We start from the raw sequence: 27,293 nt of genomic DNA on the forward strand, positions 1-27,293 counted from the left end.
CCAGGGCCAGTCTTCCTCAGCAAAAAGAGGAGGATTGGCAGATGTTAGCTCAGGGCAGATCTTCCTCACAAAAAAAAAAAAAAAAGTTTGAGAACTTCAGTTTGCAGAAACTGTTGAACAATTTTAAATGACTGTGCGGCAATCAATTCACTTTGAGATGGTGGCTTCTCGGGGAACTGCTTTTCCAATGCTCTTTCTTCCCCGTGGAAAGCCCCTTCCAGCCTGCATCTGTCTGGCCAACGTGCATATCCTTCATCACATGTGTCCCCCTCGGTAAACTCCAACTTCACTGCCAGTCAACCTCACCTCTGCTTTTGTATGTGCACATAGTGCCTGACTCCGCTAACCGCCAGCTCTGCAGAGGCAGGGACCCCGTTAGGCTCGGCACAGACTGAGGCCTGACAACCATCTGGGGACTCGCTCAACAGACAGTTCATGAGAATGACTTAGAGGCATCAGCTAGACAGTGTATTTCCGATAAAATAAACTACTTAACCAGTCCACACGATCCACTCACCTAGACCCAGAAGAAGAAAAGTAGCTAGTGCTGGGTGCAGACTAGAAAGCAATGACAGAGCTGGGCGTGAAACCGGCTTCACTTCAAGGATATGCTAATAACATGCTAAGTTTCACAATTCATTAACCATTTTTTAACAAGCAGTCCCGCAGAGTTTAGGTAAATAGATTTCCACCTTACTAGCCTGAGAAAGCACAACCTGAACGCATACTCAGACCCTTTCCAAATCCACTCTTTGTAAAACACTACTACTTAATTCTACCTTGATTAAATAAAAACAAAACCTTGTGTTTGTATAACATGCAGCAGTTTCCTAGTCCCTGACTCCTACTGTCTGGGCTGATTTCTCCAACACTATGTGAAACAGGCCAGGCAGGTATTACTATATATGATGTCTGTCTATAAAACAAGTATATAAAAACATCCACTTTCCCATCTACAATAACACTTTGAGCTTAGTTAACTTTCTAAATATTCACTTAATGAAAACCAAAGCAGCAAAGGAGAAACAGAGGAACAAAAAAGACATGAGACATAACCACGTGGCCTACTGATTAAGTTCGGCGCACTCCACTCTGGTGGCCCGGGTTCAGTTCCCGGGCGTGGACCTACACCACTCGCTGGCGGCCATGCTGTGGCAGCAACCCACATACAAAATAGAGGAAGATTGGCATGGATGTTAGCTCAGAGCGAATCTTCCTCACACACACAAAAAAACCAAGAAAATAAAACAGCAGATGTAAATCCAACCACATCGAGAGTTAACACCAAATGTGAACGGATTAAACAATCCCATAAAAAGGCAGAGACTGTCAGACTGGATTAAAAAATATGATCCAAATACAGAGTGTCTACAGCAAGCACTTGAGATTCAAAGACACAAACAGGTTGAAAGCACAAGATGGAAAAAGAAATTCCATGCAAACAGAAACCAAAAGAGAGCTGGAATGGCTATACTAATATCAGACAAATGTTATAACCCCAATCCCTGAGACTGATTCTCCTCTGTTGACTACTTAAGAGTTTGTTCTGGAAATAAAAACATTTAAATATACTTCTACAATATACATTTATAAAGGCTAAGCTCCTGCTGCAATTAATAAACAAACATTCCAAAATCAAAAAGTGCCTTTTAGATTAGCTTTGCTGTTGACTGCTCATGGGGAATCAAGATCTGGCTGACCCCAGTCTCAATATCTGTCACAAACATCACTCATGCATTCTGTACATTTAAAACAGAGGTCTGCACTGCTATAAGAGGGAACACAAATGCCATAAAGCACAAGGGGCTTCACTGCCAGAGGCAGGAGGCGTGAACCCTCAGGCAGAAGTGGGAACTGTTTCCATATGCCGTTTTCACAAACAGACCCACAAGAAAGGCATAAAAAGGCTGGAAGCAAAAGCCTTCATGCTTGGTCTTGAATCTTTTCCATCCCTAAGCCTCTAGCAGAGAAATGTTCTGAGTGTCAGCCCTGCCATTTCCCCCTTCCCAAGGCAAGGGCTCAGGCTGCAGGACAGAGCGGAGCCGAGGAGCTCCCCAGGGCACCGGGGCCTCTTGCCTTGATAAGCGTCCCCACACCGAGCAGGTGGAATCTGGGTGGAAGCACCTCCTGAGGCAGGTGGCTTGGCTTCCATAATACGCTCTCACACACTTACACACAGGCACCACACGCTGCATTTTTTTCCAGGTGACTTCTCACAGCCCCTCTGCCATCATGGATTCCATTGGTACAATGGGAACCGATACACCTCATTAAAAAACACCTAACGAGGGAAATTTTTAGCTCAGTTCCAGTGAGAGGAGGCAAGTCTGAGTGAGTATGCATGTGAGGCCAGAAAGGACATTCTTTAAATTGTTTTTCCCTACCTTTAATAAAAGGTTGGTAGGTTAATCCCACCCTCCAGGAGACTAAGGCTCCCCAAGTAACAGAAATGGGACAGACAAGAGTCCAATAACGCATACGGTGTTTCCTCTGAAGCCCCTGGTAGAAGTCAGAAGACAGTGCTCATCAGGAGACCGCACGCTCCCCTTGGTGCACGAGCAGGTGAAGGCAGGCTGCTTGTAGCCACGGCGCCCGGAACCTGCCCCCTCCCAGCCTCTTACCTCGCACATCTGCAGCTGGAAGAACCGCCGCTCCTTTTCCATCTCTTCAGCAATTTCAGCCCCACTTATTTCAGTACGAATCATCCCATGGAGCTTGGCATGTTCCTTCTTCTCCTTTTCTATTTTGGTTCTACATGCGAGAAAAGCAAGGATAAATCGACATGCCTGCAGCACGGCGCTCCAGACTACACAGCCTTGCAGGGATCCTACGACCCAGCCCGCGAGACCAACGCTCACCGAGTCTTTTAGGAACAGGGCAGCCTCTTAATTTACTGGAAAGGAAAATGCATTTACTCATAAAAATGTCAAACTTCCCTTTTTTGTTGAGTATTTACTCCACAAATACCTCCTAAGTGCCTATTTTGTGCCGGATCTGGGTCAGAGGAGGCAGATAGTGTGCTCATGCCTCAACCGTGTGCTGCTGAACCGTCCAAAGGGGACCGTGTGGCCAGTAATGGTTCCTGACCTCCCAGTTCCCCTCCTGCACTTTCTCCCTGTGCCCTCCTCATCTCCCTCCACTCCTAACTCAGTGAAGTCATGACTAGGACAGTGCTCACCGCTGTAGAAGGAAACAAACGACCTTCTCAGTTTTTAAGCTTCACTCCCCTTTCCATGTTTATCTCACGCTTGAGCTGCGTTATATAAGTGTCAAGTGTGCAGTTCAGGGTATCAACTGACCAAGTGGAGCACGTCCAACAAAGAGTGACCAGGGTGAGAATCAGCCACGAAATCACATCAGTTAAGAAGGGCTTGAAATAGTAAATGAACTTTTATTCTAGAGAAAAGGAGACTAAACAAAACCAAAGAAAGCACTCAAAAATATAAAGGCTGCCACAAAGAGAAGGGGGTAGACATTTTCTGCAGAGCCTCAAGGTAGACACTGGAAGACATAGGTAGCATTTCTTAGAAAGCTTTTCAACATGAAATCGGTTACTTTGGGTTCGAGTGTCCCATCATTTGGGGAGGGGGTATTTAAGAAGAGGCAAGAAATATCATTTCTAATTCTTGTTTTTATCTTGAGGCACAGCGTTGGGCACACAGTAGGTACTTGACGAATGAATCAATGAGGGTATAAGAATATAAATAAACACACGACCATCTGGTAGGGATGTTGTTGAATGGATTAATGCACCAGAAGGGCCCCTGAGGTCCCTGGGATACAATTAGTGAACTCCAAGGCTCCCCCTGACACCACTTCAGAGGGATCAAGACACAGTCCAGACGTCGGTCATCCTAGTAATAATCAGGTATTGCCCAGGAATTTCAAAGACGTCTACACCTGTTTATTACATATCACAAGGCCTCTTGGGATAAATCAATCTCACATGTAAATGGGTAAAGAGTTAATTCCTTTATTTATCCTAGAATTACTTCAAGTTTTAAAGGGCGCTGCTCCCTCATTCTTAAATTCTGCGATTTTATGAGTAATCCTGTCCCCATCCTATCTACATGTGTCTTGATTTTACAGAATTTGATCTCATCTTCCTTTCAAATCTTTCCCTTTCAGAACCAGATGACTCTCTCAGACAGCCCTCTTCAGAAACCCGTTCATGCACAGACGCATCTCCTCTGAAGCACTTAGGGTGGCAGTGAGAGCAGCTGAATGGAAGTCAGCAAACCACTTCCTGGCCCTGGCTCAAGGACCAGCGGCAAACCACCGACTCTTGGTTTCCCGTCGGTAAAGCAGGAATGGTGATCCCTTCCCCATTTATTACACTGAATTGGTATGCACATGAAGGATGCTCAAGGGCCAGGGATAGCAAGATGGGAGTCTCTCGGGTTGAGCCGACCTTCTAGCTTAACACTCCGCCTGTGCTTATATATGAATGTACGCCATCAGTGAAACTCCAGAATTTGAGGATCCAAGCAACTTCCAGTATGGAAATTTAATATTTCCAGGATGGGACAAGTATCAAAAATTTGGTATTCCTTGGTTTGAGCTTTGTGATCCTTCACCACTGAATAGACACCCAAGGCTGGTGAAAAAAAGCAAACTCGATTAAATACTTGTAGTTATATCTGAAATGGCTTTCTTCTCAACACTTCTTACTTTACCAGATGGCTTCATATTAAAGTTTCTCTTTCCACTCAGAAAACTCTACGTTATTAACCATTTCACAGCAATTACAAAGCAAACACGAGGAATTTAAAAATATTTTCTATTTCTCAAATATTTGAAATAATTGTACCCATCATCCCCACAATTGCTAGCCCAATTCTAGCAAGCTCAATCTTCTCCATTCTAGGAATGAGAAACTGTCATTGGGAATGTCACAACTGCCGGAAGTCAAACAGCAGCAGTAGCCCCACCTCCTGTGGCAGCTGTGGTGCATATCCAGGAATCAAGGGACCCGTTCCTCGTGTTCTCCCAGCAGATGAAGCCATCAAATTAAGCTGAAGGGGAGGATGTTCCAACAATCTCTCTTTGCAAAACCAAGGGGCAGGGGGTTGCAGACACAAAGCTAAAGGCAGATGGCTTTCACAAATCACCAGGAAGACGAAGTCTGAAAATGGTGCGGCTGTCATAAATGGTGATAAAATGGGGAGAACGTTTCAAAAAAAAAAAGGAAGGAAACACCTCTTGAGAGAAATTGGCCTTACTTTCCTTCAATTAACTTTCCTGAAAATAACATTCTGTAACCATTATGACATAACAGAAAGGGACAAGGAAAAACTTATTTAAAGAGTCAACATCATGGAATTTAGACACCAAGTATGAAAGCATCTGGCATCCTAACATACCACAGCAATACAGTTCTGGTGAATTCTTTCCTGGATTAAGGTTTATTTAGATAATACCTTTAAGCAATAAAAGCTCGATTCAAAATTGAAATCTTAAATTACCTATGTTTATTTTTTGAAATGAAAACACTCACATTTTTGTTTCATAGTCCTTCCAAGCTTTATCAAAAGGCTTTTTCAGATCCTGTAAACAGAGAGGCATAAATTAAACAGGACTAATCATTAACTTCTGGGCAAGATAAATTATCCCTAGACTAATCCTGAAAGGAGCATTAATTTCTGTAATAAATGACGTATGTGATCTCATGAAAAATAAAGAACTTAGAGCACAGGTTTTTAATTGGACTAGTGGTGACATTTCCTTTTTTTCTTTTTCTTTAAAAAATTTTTATTACAGAATACACCAAATGCACACAGAGAATATAATGTACCCACCACCCAGTTACAACAAGTATTAACTCATGACCCATCTTATTTCACCTATACTCTACCCTCTGCCCCAGGATTATTCTGAAATTAAACCCACTCTGCAAGTATTTTAGTGTCTAAAAGAAAGGGACTCTGACTTTTTCTATTAATATAGGAGTCTCTCCAACACATGTCACCCTGATTTGGGCTCAACAGTAAGAGGGTAAAAGCCATTCACCTTCTCCTGAGGTCTCTCGATTCCACTCTTCTGTCTGGAATGTAGAACCTCATACATAAAGCCTGGCTCAAAGATGTACTGAGCCACTAGAAATTCTATCAAATGTTTCCCATCTACTTATGCTCCCTTTAACAGGGTTCTTTTGGAAGAGAGAACCCTTTTTTTGGGAGAGGGTGGGAGGGGCTAGGCTCATTTTTTATTTTTTGGCTCTTCATTGGTGTTATAACAAGCCCTCAGCCCTCCAGCCTGGCATCTAAGGCCCTCCATGAACTGGCCCTTCCACCTCATAAGCCTCATCTCCCACACCTGTACCTCTGCCTACTCAGCCTCAAGCTATACCAAAAGCCTCATGAGTAGTGATGTGTCATGCTTCTATATATTTGCATGTTTTTCCCTCTGCCTCCCATTTTTCTGACTAACTCGGCTGACATGTTCTCTGGGCCCCAAGAAGATGATGAGTAATGTCTCTCGGTGTCCTAACGGCTCACAGGGCCCACCCCTCCCCGCCCCAGCAGCTCTCCTGGCACACTCTGTGAAGGAGATACTGAGACGCCTCTGCAGAGGACTTGGAGATGGGCCAGCCTGGGCTTCTGGATGTGCCAGATGTGACCAGGAATCATGTGCAAATCCAATCATAGAACTCAGTCTCCTAAGAACTCGGGCACAATCATCTCCCTTTCACAGCATACAGCTGTTTGCGCCAATGACATGCAAAAGCAACTTACTGCTCAGCATCTGGTACCCAAACACCACTCAAGCCCTGACTGTTCCTCACTCACATACTCGTGAAACAATTCTCAGCTCAAGTATTTATATGTGGCAAGGCACTTTCGAAACAACGAACATCCTTTGAAAGACTGAAAAATAAAGTAGGCTCAAGCCTTACTGGTGCAGTTTCCCATCAGGAAGCTACATCCTTACAAGGATCCTTTTCCCAGTGGTCAATCAGTGACACACCACTGGAAAACCAGACTTCTCTGCACAGGCTTCCCTGCTCAACGGAGCCCAAAAATCCTTTACAGTTTCCAAAAGCGCAGTTTCTTTCCCTTCACGTCCTCCTAGACTGCCAGCAGGACGACCAGAAAGGCCGTTAAGTCACCACTGTTGGGGCTGACAGGCAGTGCCAGGAAGGCAAATCAGGGAAACTGCGGCAACAGGAAGTGTCCCGCCATCCCAGTAAGAATGCACAAATGTGGCGGCTGCCCAGACAGGCCGGTGTGACTGTGATTCCACGTTCCACAAAAATGATCCCCAATGAGCAGGATTTTTAATATCATACCCCTTTCACTCCTTTTAGGTCCCCCTTCAGCAAACTGTCCAAAGGGAAGGAGATGATGTTGTTCATATTCTGAATCTAAAAAACAGAAACAAAATTCAATTTCCTTTTTAATCTAAAGTAAGGACACAGCAAGGACGTTAGAGAACACCTGGTAATAATTAACTTGCACTTAAAACCTGACCAGCACAAGTATGACAGCCTTATTCTTTCTGACGTTCTTTGCAATGATTTTATCTTACAAATGAACATATAACTAGCGAAAAGTCTACATGCGTCCATTTTTCACAATAATAACTTTCTATTATTAAGCTATGAAGTTTGTGAAAGATAATCATTACAATGAAGAAAAAAATAATTCAAAACAATCAATGACCGAACTACTTTAAAGATATTGGAATAGAGGTGCACACACCCACTTCCTACTCGTTCGTGGCTCCATCTGATGTCCTGGGGCTGTGCTTTGCTTAGTTCTCAGGCCCACAGATCCCAGTCTCCCCAGCACAGCCCTATCAGGGGAAGCCAAAAGGAAAAACAGAACGAAGGGGACATCTGTCTCCTGTGAACGTGTATGAGTAAATGTTGAGAGAACAAGAAAAGAAATGAGCGTGTGTGCGCGCGGGTTTGTGTGCATGTTCTGCTGGGGAAAGGAGATGAATAAGAAAAGGAGGGACGCGAGGTCTTGAGGTCCCAGTTCTTCTCCCTGAAGCAAGAAGGCAAGAGATGGTGGCTTAACAAGTTGTCACCATGGATTAAACTAAATAGAATCAAACCCTCCTGACACCTCGGAGCACACTCAGTGCAAGAGAGGCCGTCCCGGCTGGCAGTTCAAACGTGAGCAAACTGAAAGACACCGAGCTTCATCAGGAAGAACCTTAAGGCACAGACTTCCTAAAAGACCCTAAAAGGGACCCTAAAAGAGTCCCTCCCCAACAAGAAAACAAGCTAAAGATCTACTTTCTCATCCCCCTAGGCTCAGATCTTTCCCTTAAGTCAACACAACTGCCAGCTGGCACTGCTGAGGCCTTGTGGCCTATGTACCACTTTGGGTACACGCACTCAGATTATGGGCCTATAAAAGGAGAAAGACAAGAGTGAGGACTTTGGAACCTTATGCATTCATTCTTACAATCGAGCAAAGAACATTTTATTTTTAGTGGAATTACCTTGAAGTGGAAGACCAACTATAGGCATGATTTTAAGGCAATATGGGATCTGATTTCCATACACTATTCAGCATATTAATTTTCAAAACAGAGAAAGAAATTTACTTGAAAAATATTGGGAAGGTGTGTAATAACGCCTGCACCAACCACCAATCCTGCCAAATAAATGATCAATTAATGACTGTCATTTCAGAAATGCCTTTTTTTGGTAACTTTTGTCCTAGGCTTACACAACTCAGCATTCATCACGCACCTGGCAGTTCTCCAAGTGTAGTGCAATCAGCTATGACTGGCTAGGATTAGCCTTAAGAGTTAAATTTTTAAATACTGAAAAACTGAGTTTAAGGCGAGGTCTTATGGATGACTGCAAGGAATGGTGACAAATAAAAGGCGTGCTGGTGAATAATCTCTGATGGCAAGCACACCTGAGTTTCCATGTAAACCTCGGCAGGAATAAACACAAGTGAGAAGTACAGGTCTGCCACAATCCCCACGTCTTGTTCCACATTTCCACTGGCCTACCAGCCACTCTATGTGCCCAAGCCAGCTCAGCCACCCAACTCCCCTCCCTGCCATTCTCACCACCCTGTGCCTTGGGTATGTTGGGGGGCGGGGGTCACTGCCTCTTTTCTGGTCTGAGGCAATGGCTTCCCCTGCTCTCGGACACCGTTTCCTCATCTCTGCCTGTCTGGACCCCTCCTGCGCAGTTCTGTCAGATTTATCTGGCGTCATGTCCCTGATAAAGACTAAACTGACTCCTGCATTTGAGACTCTCCACAATCCAACCATATTTGCCGCTTTGTATCTTCACATGTGGCCAAACAACTCTTTGCTGTTCTCTGCTCTCCTGGTTCTATGCTCATGCTCAATTTGTTCCACCCAGCTGAAGTGTCTTCCCCATGTCCCCCTGTTCAAAGCCTTCCCATCCATCCATCAGGATTTACTCAGAGGCTACCATCTCCATTAACATCCCTCCCTCTCCAAATCCTCCAATATCTTCTTTTTTAAAAATTTATTAAGGTACTTGACAGGTTTTACCCTGCATTTGTCTTATCACTCTCACACCATAAATTGTGAAGGGTAGCTTCACGTGTACTTCATTTTTATATTCTCCATAGCACTTAGCAGAGACTAGCCCAAGCAGATCCTTGATAAACACTGGTTGAACAAATCAATATACTTAAGTACTTTTCTGAGTATCTAACAGGTAAGAGACAGAATCTAGAGATACATTAATACTTTCAAACCAAACATCATATAGTGAATGCATGTGTGAATTCATTAATTCATTCATCCTGCATTTACTGAGTGCCTATTTTATAGACAGCAACAAGCTGGCTACAAAATAAAACACTACGCTTGCAATCTCAGAGGAAGAATAAATATATACACACCAAGAAATTAAACAAAGAGTCTAAGACATACCACATGCAGCATATTGTAGTCTGTACAGACACCAGTGGCTCCTTGTGGAAAGAAATGCTGACTTTGGCTTTGAGCAGTCAGGTGGGCTAGCCTGGGTTTGGGAAGGAGGTGACTGTCCCAGTTACTGAGCCTCGAGACACTGCCCATTCATCCACATGATCGTACAGAGCCACAGCTGGAGTCAGAGGCACAGATCAATTTGGTCCTGACTGCTGCCCAGAGAGGAGCCAACGCAGCACCATCTCAGACAAGCCACGAGCAAGAGAGAGGGCAGGAAAACACCTCGAAGGGGAGGGTCAGAGCTGCTCAGGGTGGTAGGCTGAGCCAACAGCACCAGAACAACTCAGTTCAAGGTGGGTTGGGGGAGAAAAGAACAAGGTGCTTACAAATTAAAAAATCGTATTCTAGAAAGAACTTGAGGTTTTTTATGACAGGTGTATGTAAGTATGAGTGTACACAAGAATGAGTGAGAAAAACAAGACTCTCTACAGCAGGGGAAAAGAACCTCAATCAGAATTTGCTTTATACATCTATTTTAAAATTATTCATTATTCAATTCAAATAAGAACTTAGGTACTTATGACAGGTATTAGGGTAAGAAGAGGTAAACTAAGCTTTGGTATCCAGAGTGAAACACTGAAGTGGAGAAAAGTGAAAATCTATGGCTATCCAAACACACTTGGCCGGCTTGCTTTCACTGTAGATACTGGAAACAGGGCTCACAGGCTAGCGGTGAACACGACATTAAACAGCCATTACAACTGCGATGAATGCTACAAAGGAGGCACATGGGCCCTCAGGGAGTGACTGGAGATGCAGGTGGAGAGGTACAGAGTGGTTAGGAGAGAAAGATGAATTACACAGAACCTCGGTCCTCAGGACCTCATGGTTTAATAGCGGAGATAAAGCACCTACTTAAGTAAGTAAACTGCCATGTGAAAACTCTAAGAGTCATAAATAAAACACCACGGAATTTCCGAGAAGAGAAATTACTTTTAGTCCAGACACCAGAGAAATCTTTGCTGACCAGGGGTTATGTGAGCTAGACCTCCAAGAGACAGGGAGAATTTTGTCTGCAAGAAGGGGTGGAAGGTAATCCAGGCAACAGGAACAGCGTGGAGCAGTGGGCCAAGTCACAGACATGGGAGCAATCCACCATGTAAGCAGAGGGGCAGAAGAAGATAATAGCTAAAAAGAGAAGTCTGGATGCCAGATCAACTGTGGGGATTCTGGCCTTCATTCCAATCAATTTTTCTTTCTGGTGTTATTAAAATAATCTAAAAATAAGAAACTACTCTCTAATCAGAAAATAATTAGCTAAATTATTACAAAAGAGACAGAAAGTAGTTTAGTGGTTGCCTGGGGCAGGGGGCAGGAATGCAGATTAACTGTAAGAGGACATGAGGGACCTTGCTGGGGGAAGAAAATGTCCCCAAACTGATTTATGGTGATGGCTGCACCACTTGGTAAAGTCCCTAGAAATCACTGACTTGTATACTTGCAATGGGTGAATTTTACGACATGTAAAATATACTTCAATAAAGCTAATTAAAAGAAATTACTACAAATATAAACAGAATCCTCAAATTTAGTTTGTTAAGAATGTCAAAAATATTGGCTAAAATACCAATTTTCTTACTCAACATCATATTAAAAAATAGTTGCCTAATAAAATTGCTTTTCATTAAAAAAAAGCGTAAAAAAAATAGCATGTAAAATCCTAAAAAAAAATAAAAATAAAAAATAAACAGAATCCTCATCAATGGATTTATTAATAAAGCTTCCGTACTCCTGGACACTAGCCTCTGTTTGCCCTCTGCATGAACACGCTCTATGTAGGTAACACACACAGCACACAAGCAATTTGACTCAGGGTGAGTGTCCCAGGAAATGACTGCTCTTGTCTCTGCCTGGTCTCGGAGAACAAGTGCACTAGGCCCAGATATTCTGCCTTGGCAAGAGCGCCCTGCAGCATGAAGGCCGGGCTCCGAATCTTTCTCTGACTATGTGTGTTGGGGCAGCCCAGTAGCCTCAGGCCCACAGCTGAACAAAACATCCTCTGTCTTGGCCACGAAGCGATGAAAACCACAGCCAAAAGATTATTGCACATCCCTTGTGCTCAGCAGCTCCAGCCTCAATTTATGAGCAATGAAATTTTTATGATCTATGGGAAGAATTAAATTATCCCTGGGCAACCCAACTAGAATATTTTCCTTAGCGCCAAGCAAGCATCAGGCTTTCTCTCATGCTCTGACTTACTTTTAACAAGTATGTTACATAAAATGGCTTTTTGAAACACCAAGCACGATCTGAATACAAATTATTAATCTTTTTTTTTAAATTTTTATTTATTTATTTTTCCCCCAAAGCCCCAGTAGATAGTTGTATGTCACTGCTGCACACCCTTCTAGTTGCTGTATGTGGGCGCAGCCTCAGCATGGCCGGAGAAGCAGCGCGTCGGTGCGCGCCCGGATCCGGACCCGGGCCGCCAGTAGCGGAGCACGTGCACTTAACTGCTAAGCCACAGCGCCGGCCCCAAACTATTAATCTTAATCACTGCTATTAACTATGGATCTAATACCAACAGCAAACAGGCATTCTTTAAATTAAAAATCCTCCGTTTTCTCCCTCTCTTCCTGGGTTCACTTGGATATGTCTGACAAGATGAGTCAATAAGTAGTCAAAGGTCTGTAATCTCACAAGGAGAAATTGTAGGATCCCAAAAAGGAAACCCCAACTCCAGTCTCGGGAAGGCGCGGACCCACAGACACAGAAGACCGAGCTTGATGCAAACGCAAGAGGTCTATTAAGCGGAGCTCCGGGTCGACACGTATCTCTCGCAGGAGACAGAGGAGTCGACCCCGGACCTTAAAGGGCAAATTCTTATATAGGGTTTGGAAGCACAAAGCGGGAAAAGGTTGGCGCGGTCTTACATGATTGGCTAATTTAAAACATTTAAACAGTTACATTTTATGGCGCGAATTGCTATGGCGCGAAGCGGTTATCAGGTAACACACACGCGTCCCCATCTGGACCCCCTCCACCCCGACCCTCCCAAACTTATCCCTCTGGAGCACTCTCTTGTTCTCAATTCTTCCCCGAACAGTTTAGGGTGGGTCTTTCATGAATAGAGTCAGTCAGGATCGATACCCGTTCCCTCCTATACCAGGAATCCTTAGGGCGTGGAGGTGCCTGTCTCTAAGGTAGTAACTTTTTAATTTTTAATACAATTTTACTTCCTTCATTCCCCACTTCTTCTTTTGTCCCTAGTTCTAATCTTAGAACTTAGTTTTCGGTGTCTACTATCAGTGGCTCATTGCGTGGGAGAGCTTGGTAATGGCGTTGGAGCATCATAGCATGCACTGCATTGACCCTTTTTCTTATAAAAGCAGTAATTCTATTGAAAACACACGGTCCGAAAACTAAGAGTAGACAAAGAATCAGCAAGGGTCCTGCTAGGGAGGATAGTAAGGTTGTCATCCAGGGGGACTTAGTGAACCAGGATTCAAACCAGCTCTGTTGCGCCTCCCTGCTTTGCTGCCTCATGTCTAATCTTTTCTTTAATCTTTGCATTGAATCTCGGACTACCCCTGTGTGATCTGCATAGAAACAGCAGTCTTCTTTAAGGGCCGCACAAAGTCCTCCCTCTCTTAAAAACAGCAGGTCTAATCTTCTTCTATTCTGGAGCACTACTTCAGACAGGGAAGTGAGGGACTCTTCTAGTTTAGAGATGGACTGTTCTAAGGTCCTGAGGTCTTCATCTATAGCATTGCTCAAGGCAGTTAATCCCCTTTCTCCTGTGACTAAGGCCGTAGTGCCAGTCCCTACGCCCGCGGCAACTCCCAGTCCCAGGAGTACAGCCAGGGTGAGGGATACTGGTTCTCTTTTCCATAATCTGGATCTCTGGTCAAATTCATTCTCGAAACTATTGGCAGTATGATAATAAATTCTAGGCACCAACTGCACAAGCACGCAAAAATCTTGTGACGAATTGAATACGCCAGTTGAGATGCAGGGGGTCAGGCCTGTGGAGCAAGCCCATCATCTATTGGGCCCTGGTATCAAAAAATAACCAGGAGTGGTCGGAAGGCTGACTTGAGTCTTATTACATAGAGCCTGGTAGCCCGGGGGAATTTTTCCTAAGCATAGTCCTGAACCGGTCCCCGATACATCCGTTAGGGTTATCCGCCCTTTTTTGCCCCAAAGACAAGTCGTGTGGTCCGTGGTGTTATTATAGACCCCCATGGTGGCAATTCTTTCATAATAAGGGGGGGCTGACCGCTAGGCATAGCCAGCATGCTTCAGTCATTTCAGGGTTGGAGCCATTTAAGGCGTAGTAAGCTCCCCGTACTAAGTTAAACAGTCTGTGCCATCTTTGCCCAGTAGGTACTGCGGGAGGTCAAATGTCCTTCAGAGAAAACAATCAAGGTAAAGAGATATATTTCAGGGTGGCCAAATCTTGATCTCCCACAGTCCCGCCTTTGAAACTGAAAGTTTTACAGTCCTTTTGAAACTTAAAGAAGTTTCATAGTCCAGAAGCTGAGTTGGTAGATTGTTTCATCTCACTGAACACATTTCATAGTCCTGATGACAGATCAGTTCAATCGAGTTCCTTTTGGAAGGTGGTGATGCAGGTGGGCTCTCAAGGTTACGCCTATATTATGGTATCAAGTCCATCAGCTTCAGTTTGTAAGGCTTCAGGAAAAAGGGCAGGTTCAGTTCTCAGTGATTCCAAATGAAAATGATGGAAAAAATCAAAAACGTTAGTTTGGAGATCTGTAGCCAGATATTTCAGGAGACTGGAAGAAATCAGGATCCAGTCTAGTCAACAGATATAAAATAAAAACCTCAAAAGACAATTAACAAAACTAGGATCTAATATCTGCAAATGTATACTATAGTTTTTACTGAAATATAATTTTTTTTTCTCTAAAATCACCCTCATTTTTATTAAGATAGCAAAATTAAAACTAACTAGTTTGCAAAATAAGTCTAGTTCTAATAGAGTTGGCCCAATTATTAACATAAGTACAGCAAGAATAGCAATTGATCACATAGGCTCTTTTAAATCTGCTTTGCTGGAACTTTTTATAAGGAATCTCACATTGAACTTTAAAGGCCTCTCGAGGCCAGGAAAGCCAAGCCAAGGAATTTGTCACCAGACTTTGCCTGCAATACCTGTAAATTTGGGTGAATTCCTCTATTCCGAGGTTTCCCCAAAATATTTCAAGGTTCCTTGTACCTGCCAGATAAGTGACATTCTTTACTTATCCTGGTAAGTGCTGCTTGGAACACAAGGTACCAGGCCAATATTTCCACGTGGCTTTATTCCATAAAGTCCAATCTTCATTCCTCAAAAGCTGTATGGTTATATCGCAAATATGATGTTCCAGTCATAACCTTGGTAATATAACCAGTGTTTCCAATTGTGTCCTGTTACAAGGAGAACAGATTCTTATTGAACTTATGCAAATAACTATATTGCCATGAAAACAACAATACTCACTAAGAGTTTCCAAATTCGAGGGATCAGATAGAGAGAAAAAGATAAATATTTCAATTTTACTTACAAAAGTATTATTTACCAAATTGCTATAAGTCATAGCTAGCTCAGGAGAAAAGAGAAAAAGTTTTCCTTAAATCTGAAAAAACAAAACATTAAAAATTCAGCAATACTTCAAACGAAAAATCATAAAAATTATAATCAGTTCATTCAGTCCTGTGTAATCCATTTTTGATCCCAATCTTTTTGTTAGCAGCTTCATGAAGTTATCAGTCTCTCCAACAGATTTCTGTAATTTCTTATCAAGTTCAGTTTTATGATCAGAAAGTTTATCAGAAGCCTGTACTTCAGTGTAAATGTCAGAGTCCTTTCTATGAATTTTTCTGAAGTTGAAACATTTTGCAAAAGCATTAGAGCAAAGAAATAAGTCTGTAAAGAAGAAGACCTCAAAATGGCAATTGACAGAGAAATTTGGTTAATTTTGTGACATACAACACTTGAAAATAATAATAACCAGAATTATGACTGATAATCAGGACAGATCAGCATTTCAGTAATGTTGTACAATTTTAAAACACCTATATCAATAACATTTACCCACATAATAGCACCTAAGCAGACTTATCATCACTTGTCTGACAATCTTTTCCATGTAGTTTAACATACTGAATCAGCCTAATAAGTTTAGTATCTTTCCCCTTATAGGAAGAGAGCAAATTTCTTTGAGAAGTTCCAGGGCCCTTTGAAAATTCTCAAAGAAAAAAGTAAAAAAAAAGACTTGAAGATATGAATTTTGGGGGAGCTTGTCAAAAATATAAACAGTCAAAGCAAACATAGCATTAACAGTCCAAAAAGCCTTAATAGAGAGACCTCAGTCTTTTGAACACAGGAAATCATCCCAACAAAACATAGATTTTTTGTCTTTTAGGTAGACTTACTCAAAGGTAAAGAAAAATCTTTTGTAACCTCTTTATCAAGTTTAAGAAAATTATCCTTTTAAGAGAAATAAGATCAAATTATAATTTTGTACCAGCTTACTTTTGATATTAAAACTCATTTACTTAATTAAATTTATTTTAATCTTAGCCAACTTGACCATGTAAAAACTCTTTTTCCAGAATTCCTCTTTCATAAACTTATAACTTTCTTTTTACATTTAGAATTTGTCCCATGTCTTTCTTTTCCCTTCTAGTACTTGAGGACAAATTTATCTTTCTTAATCGACCAAACAAAACATTTCCATTCTTTGTTCTTTCTTTATACATCTTACTTTCCTTGTACACAGACATATTTTTTTAATTTTTTAGTAGCTTCAATCACATATATTAATTAGAAATTTTAACCCTTATAGACTTTGACTTCTAAGTAAAAACTAAGTAAGCAGTTATAAACTTTTTTACATTAGCATTTTGTGGATTGGAAAATTTATGAACACTTCATAACTTCTAGAAATATGTTACTTTATAGTACAATCTTTTAATAAAACATATGTTTACCAATAGACTTAAAACACCTTTTAGTTTTCCTGTAATGAAAAGCCAAAAGTAGACAAATGTACATTTAGCAATCAATGTCTAATATCTTATCTTATTTGGAAATGATGATACTCAGAGAATTTTTATCATAAAATTTAGCAAAACTCTAAAGTTTTAAGTTACCAGAAAGAGTTTGGAAGCTGTAACCACCATAACACATAATTATTGTGTAAAGTTCATCCAACGTTCATCTTTTTCACAACTATTTAGTTACTTATTCCCAATAATTATTTAGATTGCCTACAAGACTTTATAAGACTTCAGATAAAATTAGCCATCATTTAAATTACTATTTTTGTTAACCAGTTCTGTAATAGAAATAACATCAGTTTTTTCCTACAAAATTTCATGCAGTTTTCATCACTTCTTATACCTTTAAACATAGTTATCATTAAGATTTTTATCAATAGGTCTTGGTCTTATAATTTTGGACCAGGGGAGCATTCCCAGTCAGACATTTTAAAACATACTCAGGCAAGGTTGATGTAACCTCTTTATATAAAATTAGCTCAAACATTCCAACCTTTATAATCTTATCAACACTTACACTTTTACATGTTCTCAATTCAATTGTAACCTGAGTCAAGGTCTTAAGACTAGTCAAATTTTTTCCTTCCTTTTTCTAGCCTTAATTCTTAGGTACCAATTAAGCAATTATGTGAGAGCTCTCAAAACATTTTTTTTTTTTTCCAATTTAGAAGTTTTTCCAATTCAAAGGATCCGTCGTCTGGCCATTGACGAGTAGGATCTTTACTTGTATATTTATTCCAATAGTGACTCGAACCAATAAGCCTTTTTAAGGAAAGACCCGGAGGTAACTTTTCACGCTTAGAATAAATCTTTCCCATGGATGCAAGAGGCGTCCCTGGTGAGGGCGCAGATGATGTAGCCCCCATGATCCACAGAATTCACTCCCAAAGATATTCAGACTCCCCTGAGAGCTTGGCCCAGCCGGACAGAGACAGTTCGGAACCCCAGTGTACTCGACTGGCCACCAAGGTGCACCCCGGTAAATGCACCTTCCGTATGGTGGAGACCAAGGAGAATATTCTCACTGGTCACAAAGCCAAGTTTTCTCAGGACACAGAACAAGACAGAAGGAAAAACCTCATCCGGTTTTTTTTTTTTTTTTTCTGTGCACAATGACAGCTTTAGCCACGCCTTAGGTCTCTTGGAGCCAGAATAATACCTGGGGGGGAGGTGCCGCGGGGTCAGGGACTGTGTGCTTTACAGAGTACCTCGTCGTTGCACGGACATTTTCTTGCAGTTGGCGGGGGACCTGTGTCATCTACCCCGTTCCGTGACCCAACTTATCCTGTCACGGGAGTCTTCTGAAAGTGGCGAGCGCCCTAATGGCTCTTAACTGCTCGACCCGCGCCCACTTAAATTTGCGGCCTTTTGGCTTCCAAGACGCCCTCGGCAATGACCTTCACTTCATGTGCATAATAACCCACAGCAAAGTTTGTAGACGCCGGTCTGGTGAGACCCGCAAACTCACCAGTCTGTGGGGCCGGCCCGGACAACAGGCTAATAGGGCCTATGCCTGCGTCCTACCCTATGGTATTTCCTTTTTATGACAAAAGACACAGACAAAAGAGAAAAACAGAGACTACCTTTGGGAGGAAAAGGGATCAAGATCAAAAACCAAGAGTACTCTACCAAATTTAAACCAAGAGTCACTAAAAGCCCAAGAAACTAGTTTCCCAAATATTTTCTCCTGCCAATCTAAATTTAGAAAGAGAAAAAATTCTCACCATTTCCTTCCGCTGGACTCCGCAGATAGAGATTCCGGGAGGCTGACGTGGTAAGAAGTCTTACCTTTTTGCCGGCTTTTGTCAGGCGTTCCCGTATCTCACCATCTGCAGTAGTCCAGGGAGAAGGCAGGTCCTCCAGCTGTAGGATCCCATCCCGTCAAATGAGGTCCACGTGACGAACAAAAACAGAACAACGAACACCAAAGACACACCAAAACATAAACAATCTCGCCCGGTTGGCGTCTCTACAAGCCAACCGAAGGCGGCTTCAGACGGGAGGGGTTTTCGTCCTCCCTGGGAAAAGGAGTGCCGTTTCTTTTTCCACCTGAAGGGGGGGTGGTCAGGCTTTCCCGACTCCCCTTGTCCCTTGGGGCGTCCCCCAGGGTTGCAGCCTGCAGTTCCCAGCACGTCTGCCACTGCAGCCGCTCGGTCTTCACGGCCCGAAGCGGCGGCTGCCCAGATACGGAAACCAAAACAATGCTTCGCGGCGCCGCACACACTCACACACCCAGTCACTCAGGCTTACCTCCAAGGGGTCTTCGGAGTCTGGGGTGACCGCGCAAATCCCGGACGAGCCCTCAAATGTAGGATCCCAAAAAGGAAACCCCAACTCCAGTCTCGGGAAGGCGCGGACCCACAGACACAGAAGACCGAGCTTGATGCAAACGCAAGAGGTCTATTAAGCGGAGCTCCGGGTCGACACGTATCTCTCGCAGGAGACAGAGGAGTCGACCCCGGACCTTAAAGGGCAAATTCTTATACAGGGTTTGGAAGCACAAAGCGGGAAAAGGTTGGCCCGGTCTTACATGATTGGCTAATTTAAAACATTTAAACAGTTACATTTTATGGCGCGAATTGCTATGGCACGAAGCGGTTATCAGGTAACACACACGCGTCCCCATCTGGACCCCCTCCACCCCGACCCTCCCAAACTTATCCCTCTGGAGCACTCTCTTGTTCTCAATTCTTCCCCGAACAGTTTAGGGTGGGTTTTTCATGAATAGAGTCAGTCAGGATCGATAAACGTTCCCTCCTATACCAGGAATCCTTAGGGCGTGGAGGTGCCTGTCTCTAAGGTAGTAACTTTTTAATTTTTAACACAATTTTACTTCCTTCAAAATAAAATGATTCAGTCGGTGGGGCAGGCAGCCAGGCAGGGCTATCAGAGACCAAGAACCACCTCGGTATGCTAATACCACAGTGATTAGCAAACAAAGATAGACAAGGAGATTGGGGTGTAGGGGAGATATAGCCAGCCAATAGCCATCTTTCCACGCTGTTCTTGTTATTTTATTGTTTTGGTCTTAAAATTTCTTGACTCTAGCTTTGTTACTTCCATACTCTCTAAAATCTTCCCCACCTTCCCCCTAAAACTTCCTCGGCTCCCAGGGGCACTGTCTCGCCTGCTCCTTTAGCCCCGGTCACTGGTTACCACCAGTTGCTGATCTGGCCAAAGCTCCCCCCTGGTCCCACCTGCCGTGGTGCCCCAGGGAACCACAGTGCTGCTTCTCCATGACTTAGGCAATGAGTAAGTTTGCTTTGCCAAACGATCTTGCCCAGGGGATCCATTTAGAAGCCTGAAACTAGACAGGATTCTCACATCACAGCTCTCTATTTTTAAGAAGCAGCCAAGAGAAGAGAGAAACAAAACAGAAAATGTCCCTGGGCAGACTCTTCCTGGCTCCAGGCTCGTGAATCTAGAAAAGAACAGGTCTTCCTAGGGCTGGCCTCCAAAACCCTTAATAGAGTCCAACTCTTTGGGGATAATTGGCTTTTCCTTAAAAGAGCATGTTTATAAAACATGGCCAAAGAGTCTGACCTGAAACTTATTTGTCATTTAAGTTTATTTTAATATGCCTAATTTATGAGAAACCTAAGAGGTAGAAAAGATAACACTGAGATCTGCAGAGTTTTTCTTTTTTAACTTGAGCAAATGCTGCTCAGTCACAGAGTTAAACAGATAAAACCAAGGCTCCAAAGAAAGGCAAACCACCTGTTCATCTTCCACAGCCACAGTGACACCTCCCTGTCAGAGGAGGGAGAAGTGCAAAAAGACCTCAGATGTCATTGCTTTCAGTTAAGGACATTCTTAGCAGAGGTTTCGGCATTAGCAAGGAGGTGTACATATGAAAGAGCCATCACCTGTCAGAACCTTCAAGTCATCTCCAGGAGCTACAGCCTAAGACCCAGGAGGGTGTGTGGGTGGTGTTGCCAAGGGTGTTACAGTAGCAGGTAAGGCCTTACACCTGTGCTGTCCAATATGACAGACAATAGCCACATACGCTCATTCAAATTTAAATGGATTACCATTAAATCAAGTTAAAAACTGAGTTCCTGGGCCAGCCCCGTGGCTTAGGGGTTAAGTGCGCAGGCTCCGCTGCTGGTGGCCCGGGTTCGGATCCCGGGCACGCACCGAGGAACTGCTTCTCCAGCCATGCTGAGGCCGTGTCCCACATACAGCAACTAGAAGGACGTGCAACTATGACATACAACTATCTACTGGGGCTTTGGGGGGAAAATAAATAAATAAATAAAAATTAAAAAAAACTGAGTTCCTCAGTTGCACTAGCCACATTTCAAGTGCTCAACAGCCACATGTGGCCAGTGGCTTATTATATTGGATAGAGCAGACAGAGGCCATTTCCATCAATGCAACAAGTTCTATTAGACAGCAAAGCTTTAGGGCAATGGCTTAAAAGAAATTTTTAAGCAGCTTGAGCTATGACTGACACACAATAAATTGCACACATCTAACGTGTGCAATTTGACAAGTTATGACATATATATACACCCACGAAACCATCGCCAAAATCCAGACAGTGAAATAGCCACCACCCACAAAAGTCTGTGTCCTTTTGCAAGCCCATCTCCCAGCTCCTCACCCGCCAATCTCCAGTCCCTGCTTCTGTCATCACAGAATAGTCTGCATTTTCTAGAATTTCATATGTATGGACTCATGTAGGATGCACTCCTTTTTGTCGGCCTCCTTCATAACTGCTTTGAGATTGAGCACACCTACTTTGACATCCATCCATGTCGTTGCATCAAGAGCTCACTCGTTTTTGCTGAGCAGTATCACATCGTCTGGCTACATGACAATCTGTTTATCCAGACACCTGTTGACAGACTGAGTTGTTTCCAATTTGGGGGCTACCACAAATCTTACAAATAAAGCTGCTATGATTATTTGTGCAATGGGACTCTCAAATAGTGGTCAGGAAGGCCTTTTTAGAAGGTGACATTTGAGCAGAATGTGAAGGAAGTGAGGCCGAGAGCCATGTGAAAATCTGGTAGAACACTCTCGGCAGAGGGAATTCCTAACACAAAGGCCCTGGGGCAGGCGTGTGCCTAGCAGGGTCAAAGAACAGTTTTCTAGGTTCTTTGCAAAGGTTGCTTATCTGAAAGAATGGTTACCCAGGCAGAAAATTTTGGGGGGAAACAGAAGGTAGTAGGTAAAATGGCCTGAATAAATCCCTAAATGGCACAGGGCCATTTAATCTCATTTAATCCTTACAACTACTCTGAGAAGTAGGTGTTATCTGCATTTTACAGATAAGAAAACAAAAAGAGGGTAAAGCCACTCACTTTGCCCCCAAATCATAGAACTAAGAAGCAGCAGAGCTGAGCTGAGCTGAAGCCAGTCCTTCCTATCATTTCACTACCAGAGACGGCTGAACTTCGAGTTCAGCCTCACACCTGACACAAGATCAGAACTGGATAAGCTGCCAGACTGCATACACACTCCCCTCCCAGGTGCCGTCCACACCAGAATTCCCTTCTATTCCCGTTACACACAGCAGTTCGTCAGATACGTGAGGAACCTTTACAAAGGAAAACCATCCAGTCGCTTTCTTTTTTGGTGTAAGTGAAGAGACTTCTTCTCTGGGGCTAGTGACAGCACTGCGTAAGGTCTACCGTGCGCACACGTGCCCGCACACACACACGCAGCCTCCCTCACACCCTCACACGGGGCCCTCGTGAACACATGCTCCCAGTCCTGCTTCTCTGGCAGCAGAGCCACTCTGATGGTTTGCTTAATTAAAAAGGAGAGGGGGGAGCCCCCGCTGATCTTGAGTGTTTAACACAAACTGAAAGATCAAAACCAGCCAGCTGCCAAAAACACACTGGCAACTTTCACACCAGGAGAAAGAGAGGAAATAGCTGACCTGGTTTCTGCCTTTAACGTTGAGTCACTGGCAGTCACGCTGCTTTGATCTTTCAGGTTCTCAGTGGAGGGAAAACAGTGACCCTCTGCCCCCCTCCCTCTTCCACTGGAGAACACATGATGAAACCACACACTTCGGCCTACCTACAACCCTGCTGAAAACCCGCAGACGGCCAACTCTGAGACAGAGAGGCCAGCACAGAAGAACCCAGGATCCACAACTTCTTCTAAAAACCACATGACGTTAAAATATTTAGTTAAGCCATCAACGAAAAATAAAAGCATCTTTTCAAATTTATTACCTTGGAGAATCCGAGGTTAGAAGGTATTTGCTGGCCTCAGCTAGCACCCGACTCTCAGGGGTGAGAGTCGGAAGCACTTCACCTGACTGTCCTCCGGGGCAGCTGGTTCCTACCATTCAGGTCAGCATTCCCAGGGAACTTATTAGAAATGCAAATGGAATCAGAAACTCTGAGAATGGCACCCAACAATGAGTGTTCTAACAACCCTCCAGGTGCTACTGATGCACTAAAATTTGAGAACCACATTCAGTAGATATGGTATGGGGCCCATGATTTTTCTTCTAAAAAGTGTCAGCGATGCTGGTGCTGCTAGTCCAGGGACCACACTTTGGGAACCCCTGCTCTAGGGCAATGCTTCTCAAACTTTAATGTGCCTACTCATACCCTGGGGATCTTATGAAAATGGAGATTCTGGTTCAATAGGCCTAGGAGAGAAGGGCCTGGGAGTCTGCATTTCTAAGAAGCCCCAGATGATTCCACCTGAGTGCAAGGTTAGTGCTCCTGGGGGTGCAAATGAAACAAAATTATGTCCAAGTGCTTTGTAAACTAGAATCTGGAACACACCGGTATTGATGTGGTTTGCCAAGATTTAGATTTTAAGGAATGATTAATAAACAGCTGAAAATTCCCAAAGAAATGGGAATCCATACTAAGAAGCTAGCACCTTGAATTTATCTACATAAATTTGCTGATGACTCTCCCAGGAGAGGCAGGGGCTTGACTCTCGTCTGAGCACATCACCAATAGGAGAAGACACAGGATGCACAGCCTTCTCAGCTCACAAACCCTCTCTTCTGTACCATCAACCTCTTCCAGCCACCAGTTCCTTCCCCTGGGGCCTAGAAATAGGCTCAAGTCTCTCTTATCATAAAAACCTTCCCTTTTTCACTTTCTCCTTTCATCATCAACCTCTCCCTAGAACAGTGAACACCCGCTGTCTCTCCTCCCTCGCCTGATGTCTCGCCTCATGCTACCGCAACCTGCCTTCTGCCTTTACAGCAGAGTCAGGGAAACAGTCTCTTGCAGCCTCCTGATCACCGAAGCCGACAGTTACTCACAGGGCTTCTCTTCCTGACTCTCTGCTGCCCGGGTGCAGGTGACCCATCACCTTCATTCACATCCTCCTACTCCAGCCTGTCTATACATTACATTTTAGGTTTTGCAAGAGATTTTTTAAAAAGCTTGAGGTCCCCTACATTATGGTGGTTGTCTTTTCAATAGCCAGCAATTGAGAAAATACACGATGACAAAAGAAAGCAGAAAGAAACCCTGTTTTGAGTTCATTAATGCTTTCAAATGATTATCTTATAACAGCATGTCCTCCACGCCTTTGACAAGTCGTTAAAGATACGTGCAAGGTGTGAGTTCATAAGCTTTACAATCATGCTTGTGTGCAGATGGACCTGAGGACACCTTGTGATAGCCCACAGGACTCCCTTGCCTCACCTTCACACCAGGGACCCAAGGACCCAAAGCCGGCAGGGAGTCACTGCCTCGCCCTCCAGGGCCACACCCTTAGGGCTCTGTGGCATTGTACAGTGGCCATCATAGCACGCTCTGTATTCTAATAAACGTATCTGTGTGTCTCCCGGCCAGACGAGAGTTATTAGCACTTCCTGCCCTGTATAGCACCAGAGCACGACCTAGCTCCCAGCAGGCCATCAGCCACTCTTCTCAGTTGAGCTCCCCTCCCGTGCCCAAGGCCTTGTTCCCACCCCTGTCCTCTCCCCTGACGGCTTTTCCCTCTTTCTCTGACCTCTAGAAGTCAGTGTACTGCAGGGGTTACAACGAGGTAGCACTGCCTTTCCAAAAAAAGAAATAGTATCAAAGTACAATTTACACATATTAGGTGGCTGCACTACCACCAAAACATAGGGCTCTGAAATTAGCCTTATTGCTTTTGTTGTTTTGGTGAAAGTAAGGATGTGCTTTCATTTTGTCAGGGATTTGTGAGCGTGGGAGGTGGCTTACAGTGTTGAAGTCTTGCGAGTCTCAGACAAAGAATTTCCAACCACATATTACGCCAGATTAAAAAATCAGTGGCAGAGGTTTCCGGGCGTCCAAAGTAACTCTCAGTAAGCCCATCCATGAACTCTACTCCCCTAGAGAAGCCCTAGCCCTCAGTCCCCCTCATTCAAAGCTTACAGACTCTTACTTTGCATACAAGTCTAACAAGCCAAGTCATCTTGTTTTACAGCTCATGGTGCTGTGGAAGAAGAAACACTGGAGACGCTGATAGCAGTAAAACCCAGCAACTAGCAGGGAAAAGAGTGTCAGAATATTAAAAAGCAGATGTCGGAAACCGAAAGTCAACAGTCTAGTGCCAATCTAGGGCAGATATTCCCACACACCATGTACAAGCCACTGGGTGTTTCTCTAGAATTCAGCACAGTTCACTAATTTATGCCCAAAACAATAAGTCTTCCTCCCAAAAAGATGAAATTATGATCAGTGCCCCTGTTTAGTAAGAATCGAAGGCATTTTAAGATATAAGACGTTCCAATAAAAGTTAAAAGAGAAGGAAGGCTATGGAAGTACTGAAGGTAAGGACCTCTGGGACAAGAAGCTGAGCTTTACTAACAGGGAGATCAGCTCATCTCTCACCTACGGCTGTCACCTACGGCTGATGATGCCGGGACGAGAGCCTTGCCACATTATTCCCAACGCAACAGGGCGGGAAAGCCTCTCTGCCAGGCACCGCGCGCATCACACAGACAAAGCCACAGGCTACCACTCACCCCCAACAGAACCTGACTAGCTCTTTACTCTGTGGCTATAATGTCTTCTAACTCCAATCATCTGTGCCAAAAAATCCACGACTTATGAGCACGTTGGTCAGTGGAACTTGCAGGTTCCTCTTTCGATGTGAGTGAAGTGAAATTCCTCAGCCCTGGGGCGGCTCTCAATTCTCGCACTGGAACTCCATCCTTGCTCAGCATCCGCTGGCCCCTGCTTTCACCTAGAGCATGTTCTGTGGACTGAGAGTACATATTTCACTACCAATTCTCTGAAATCAGAGACAGAGACCACATATCTGTAGCTGGTCTTTCAGAAATCTGTCCTTTAATGCAGCCATTCCTTTAAAAGCCACTTCTCAACAAAGAAGTGGCCCTTGGAAAATCTTTCCAGGAGTCTCAGATCCATCTGGTAGGAGGAAAAGAACCTAAGATGCTGGGCTGACTTTATAACCAGTTTAATTTCACACATGTTACATTTCTGGAGCTGCCTTATTTTTCCCTTTTTCCTGCATTACTGCAGAGAAAATTCATAGACTCTCTAAAGGTGAGAATCTCACCCATTAGTAACAAAATCTCACTTTATATTAAGTTGGCCTTTCTTTGGAGACGTTCCAACTGCTTTATAAACATTCTTTCAGGCCGCAAAGCAGGCAGGTGGTAATTATTGTTCTTTCTGGACAAGAGGTTGAATTGGGAATCTTAGCCATGCAGAACTGAAATGTTTTTTAAATGGCTTTACTTTTTTAAAAGTAAAAGCAAGGCTTTAAAAATAAGAGGACAGATATGACCAAAAATAGGAAAAAGAATGGTACAGAAAATACCAAAAAAGGAGAATTCTCCTATACAGCTCAGTCTCAGCACCAGCTTCTCGAAGCTCCTACGGCGGTGCAGCTTCAACACCAGCACTGGACTGGAAAATCAGGCCTGGTGAATGCTAATTTTGGCGCAAATAAGAGCTTTTCTCTTTTTCTCTCTTGTATTTGCCAGGAAACAAGATCAACAATCCTAACTCCATAAAGTAAAAGCCAAAACTAAGGTGATGCACATGGACTTAAAGCTATTATCCCCCGGACATTAGTTAGGTCAGCATATCATAACACTAAAATGTCACCCATGTGCTGGGTTTTTAGTTTATAAAGAAACCCTTCCCACTCACTCCTTTTATCTTGATGCTGGCCCTGTGAAGCGAGCATAGTTTCTCATCCTTGTTTTAAGAAGAGGAAACCGAGGCCCTCTGGCTGCCACGGGGCCCCTGCAGCAGTGCAGCAGGGGTCTGCATTTCTCTTCATGCTACATCTTTCCCTGTGCTGCCTTCTCTTCTGTTCAGTCTTTTCTTACCCCCAAGGAGTTGACAAGAAGCCTTAATTCCTTTAAACACCACAGTGGAAAGAGCATGGGTTTGGAGTTTTGAGACCTAGAT

The 27,293-nt window shown here is 43.6% G+C and overlaps 1 protein-coding gene across 4 annotated transcripts in view; it reads right to left on the minus strand.

Annotated features, from left to right (window-relative positions):
• ASAP2 (ArfGAP with SH3 domain, ankyrin repeat and PH domain 2) overlaps positions 1-27,293 on the minus strand; it is a 181,347-nt gene that overhangs the window by 70,538 nt on the left and 83,516 nt on the right. For all 4 annotated transcript variants that reach the window (XM_087437175.1, XM_087437174.1, XM_087437177.1 and 1 more), the window contains exons 4-6: positions 7,289-7,363; positions 5,498-5,547; positions 2,622-2,751 (exon numbers count right to left, since the gene is read on the minus strand). In XM_087437175.1, the coding sequence (XP_087293301.1) occupies positions 2,622-2,751; positions 5,498-5,547; positions 7,289-7,363 (255 nt within the window). The remainder of the gene's footprint in view (positions 1-2,621; positions 2,752-5,497; positions 5,548-7,288; positions 7,364-27,293) is intronic.

The sequence above is a fragment of the Ceratotherium simum genome, chromosome 11, assembly GCF_057802395.1.
Source record: "Ceratotherium simum simum isolate JZ-2026a chromosome 11, ASM5780239v1, whole genome shotgun sequence".
Classification (NCBI taxonomy): domain Eukaryota; kingdom Metazoa; phylum Chordata; class Mammalia; order Perissodactyla; family Rhinocerotidae; genus Ceratotherium; species Ceratotherium simum.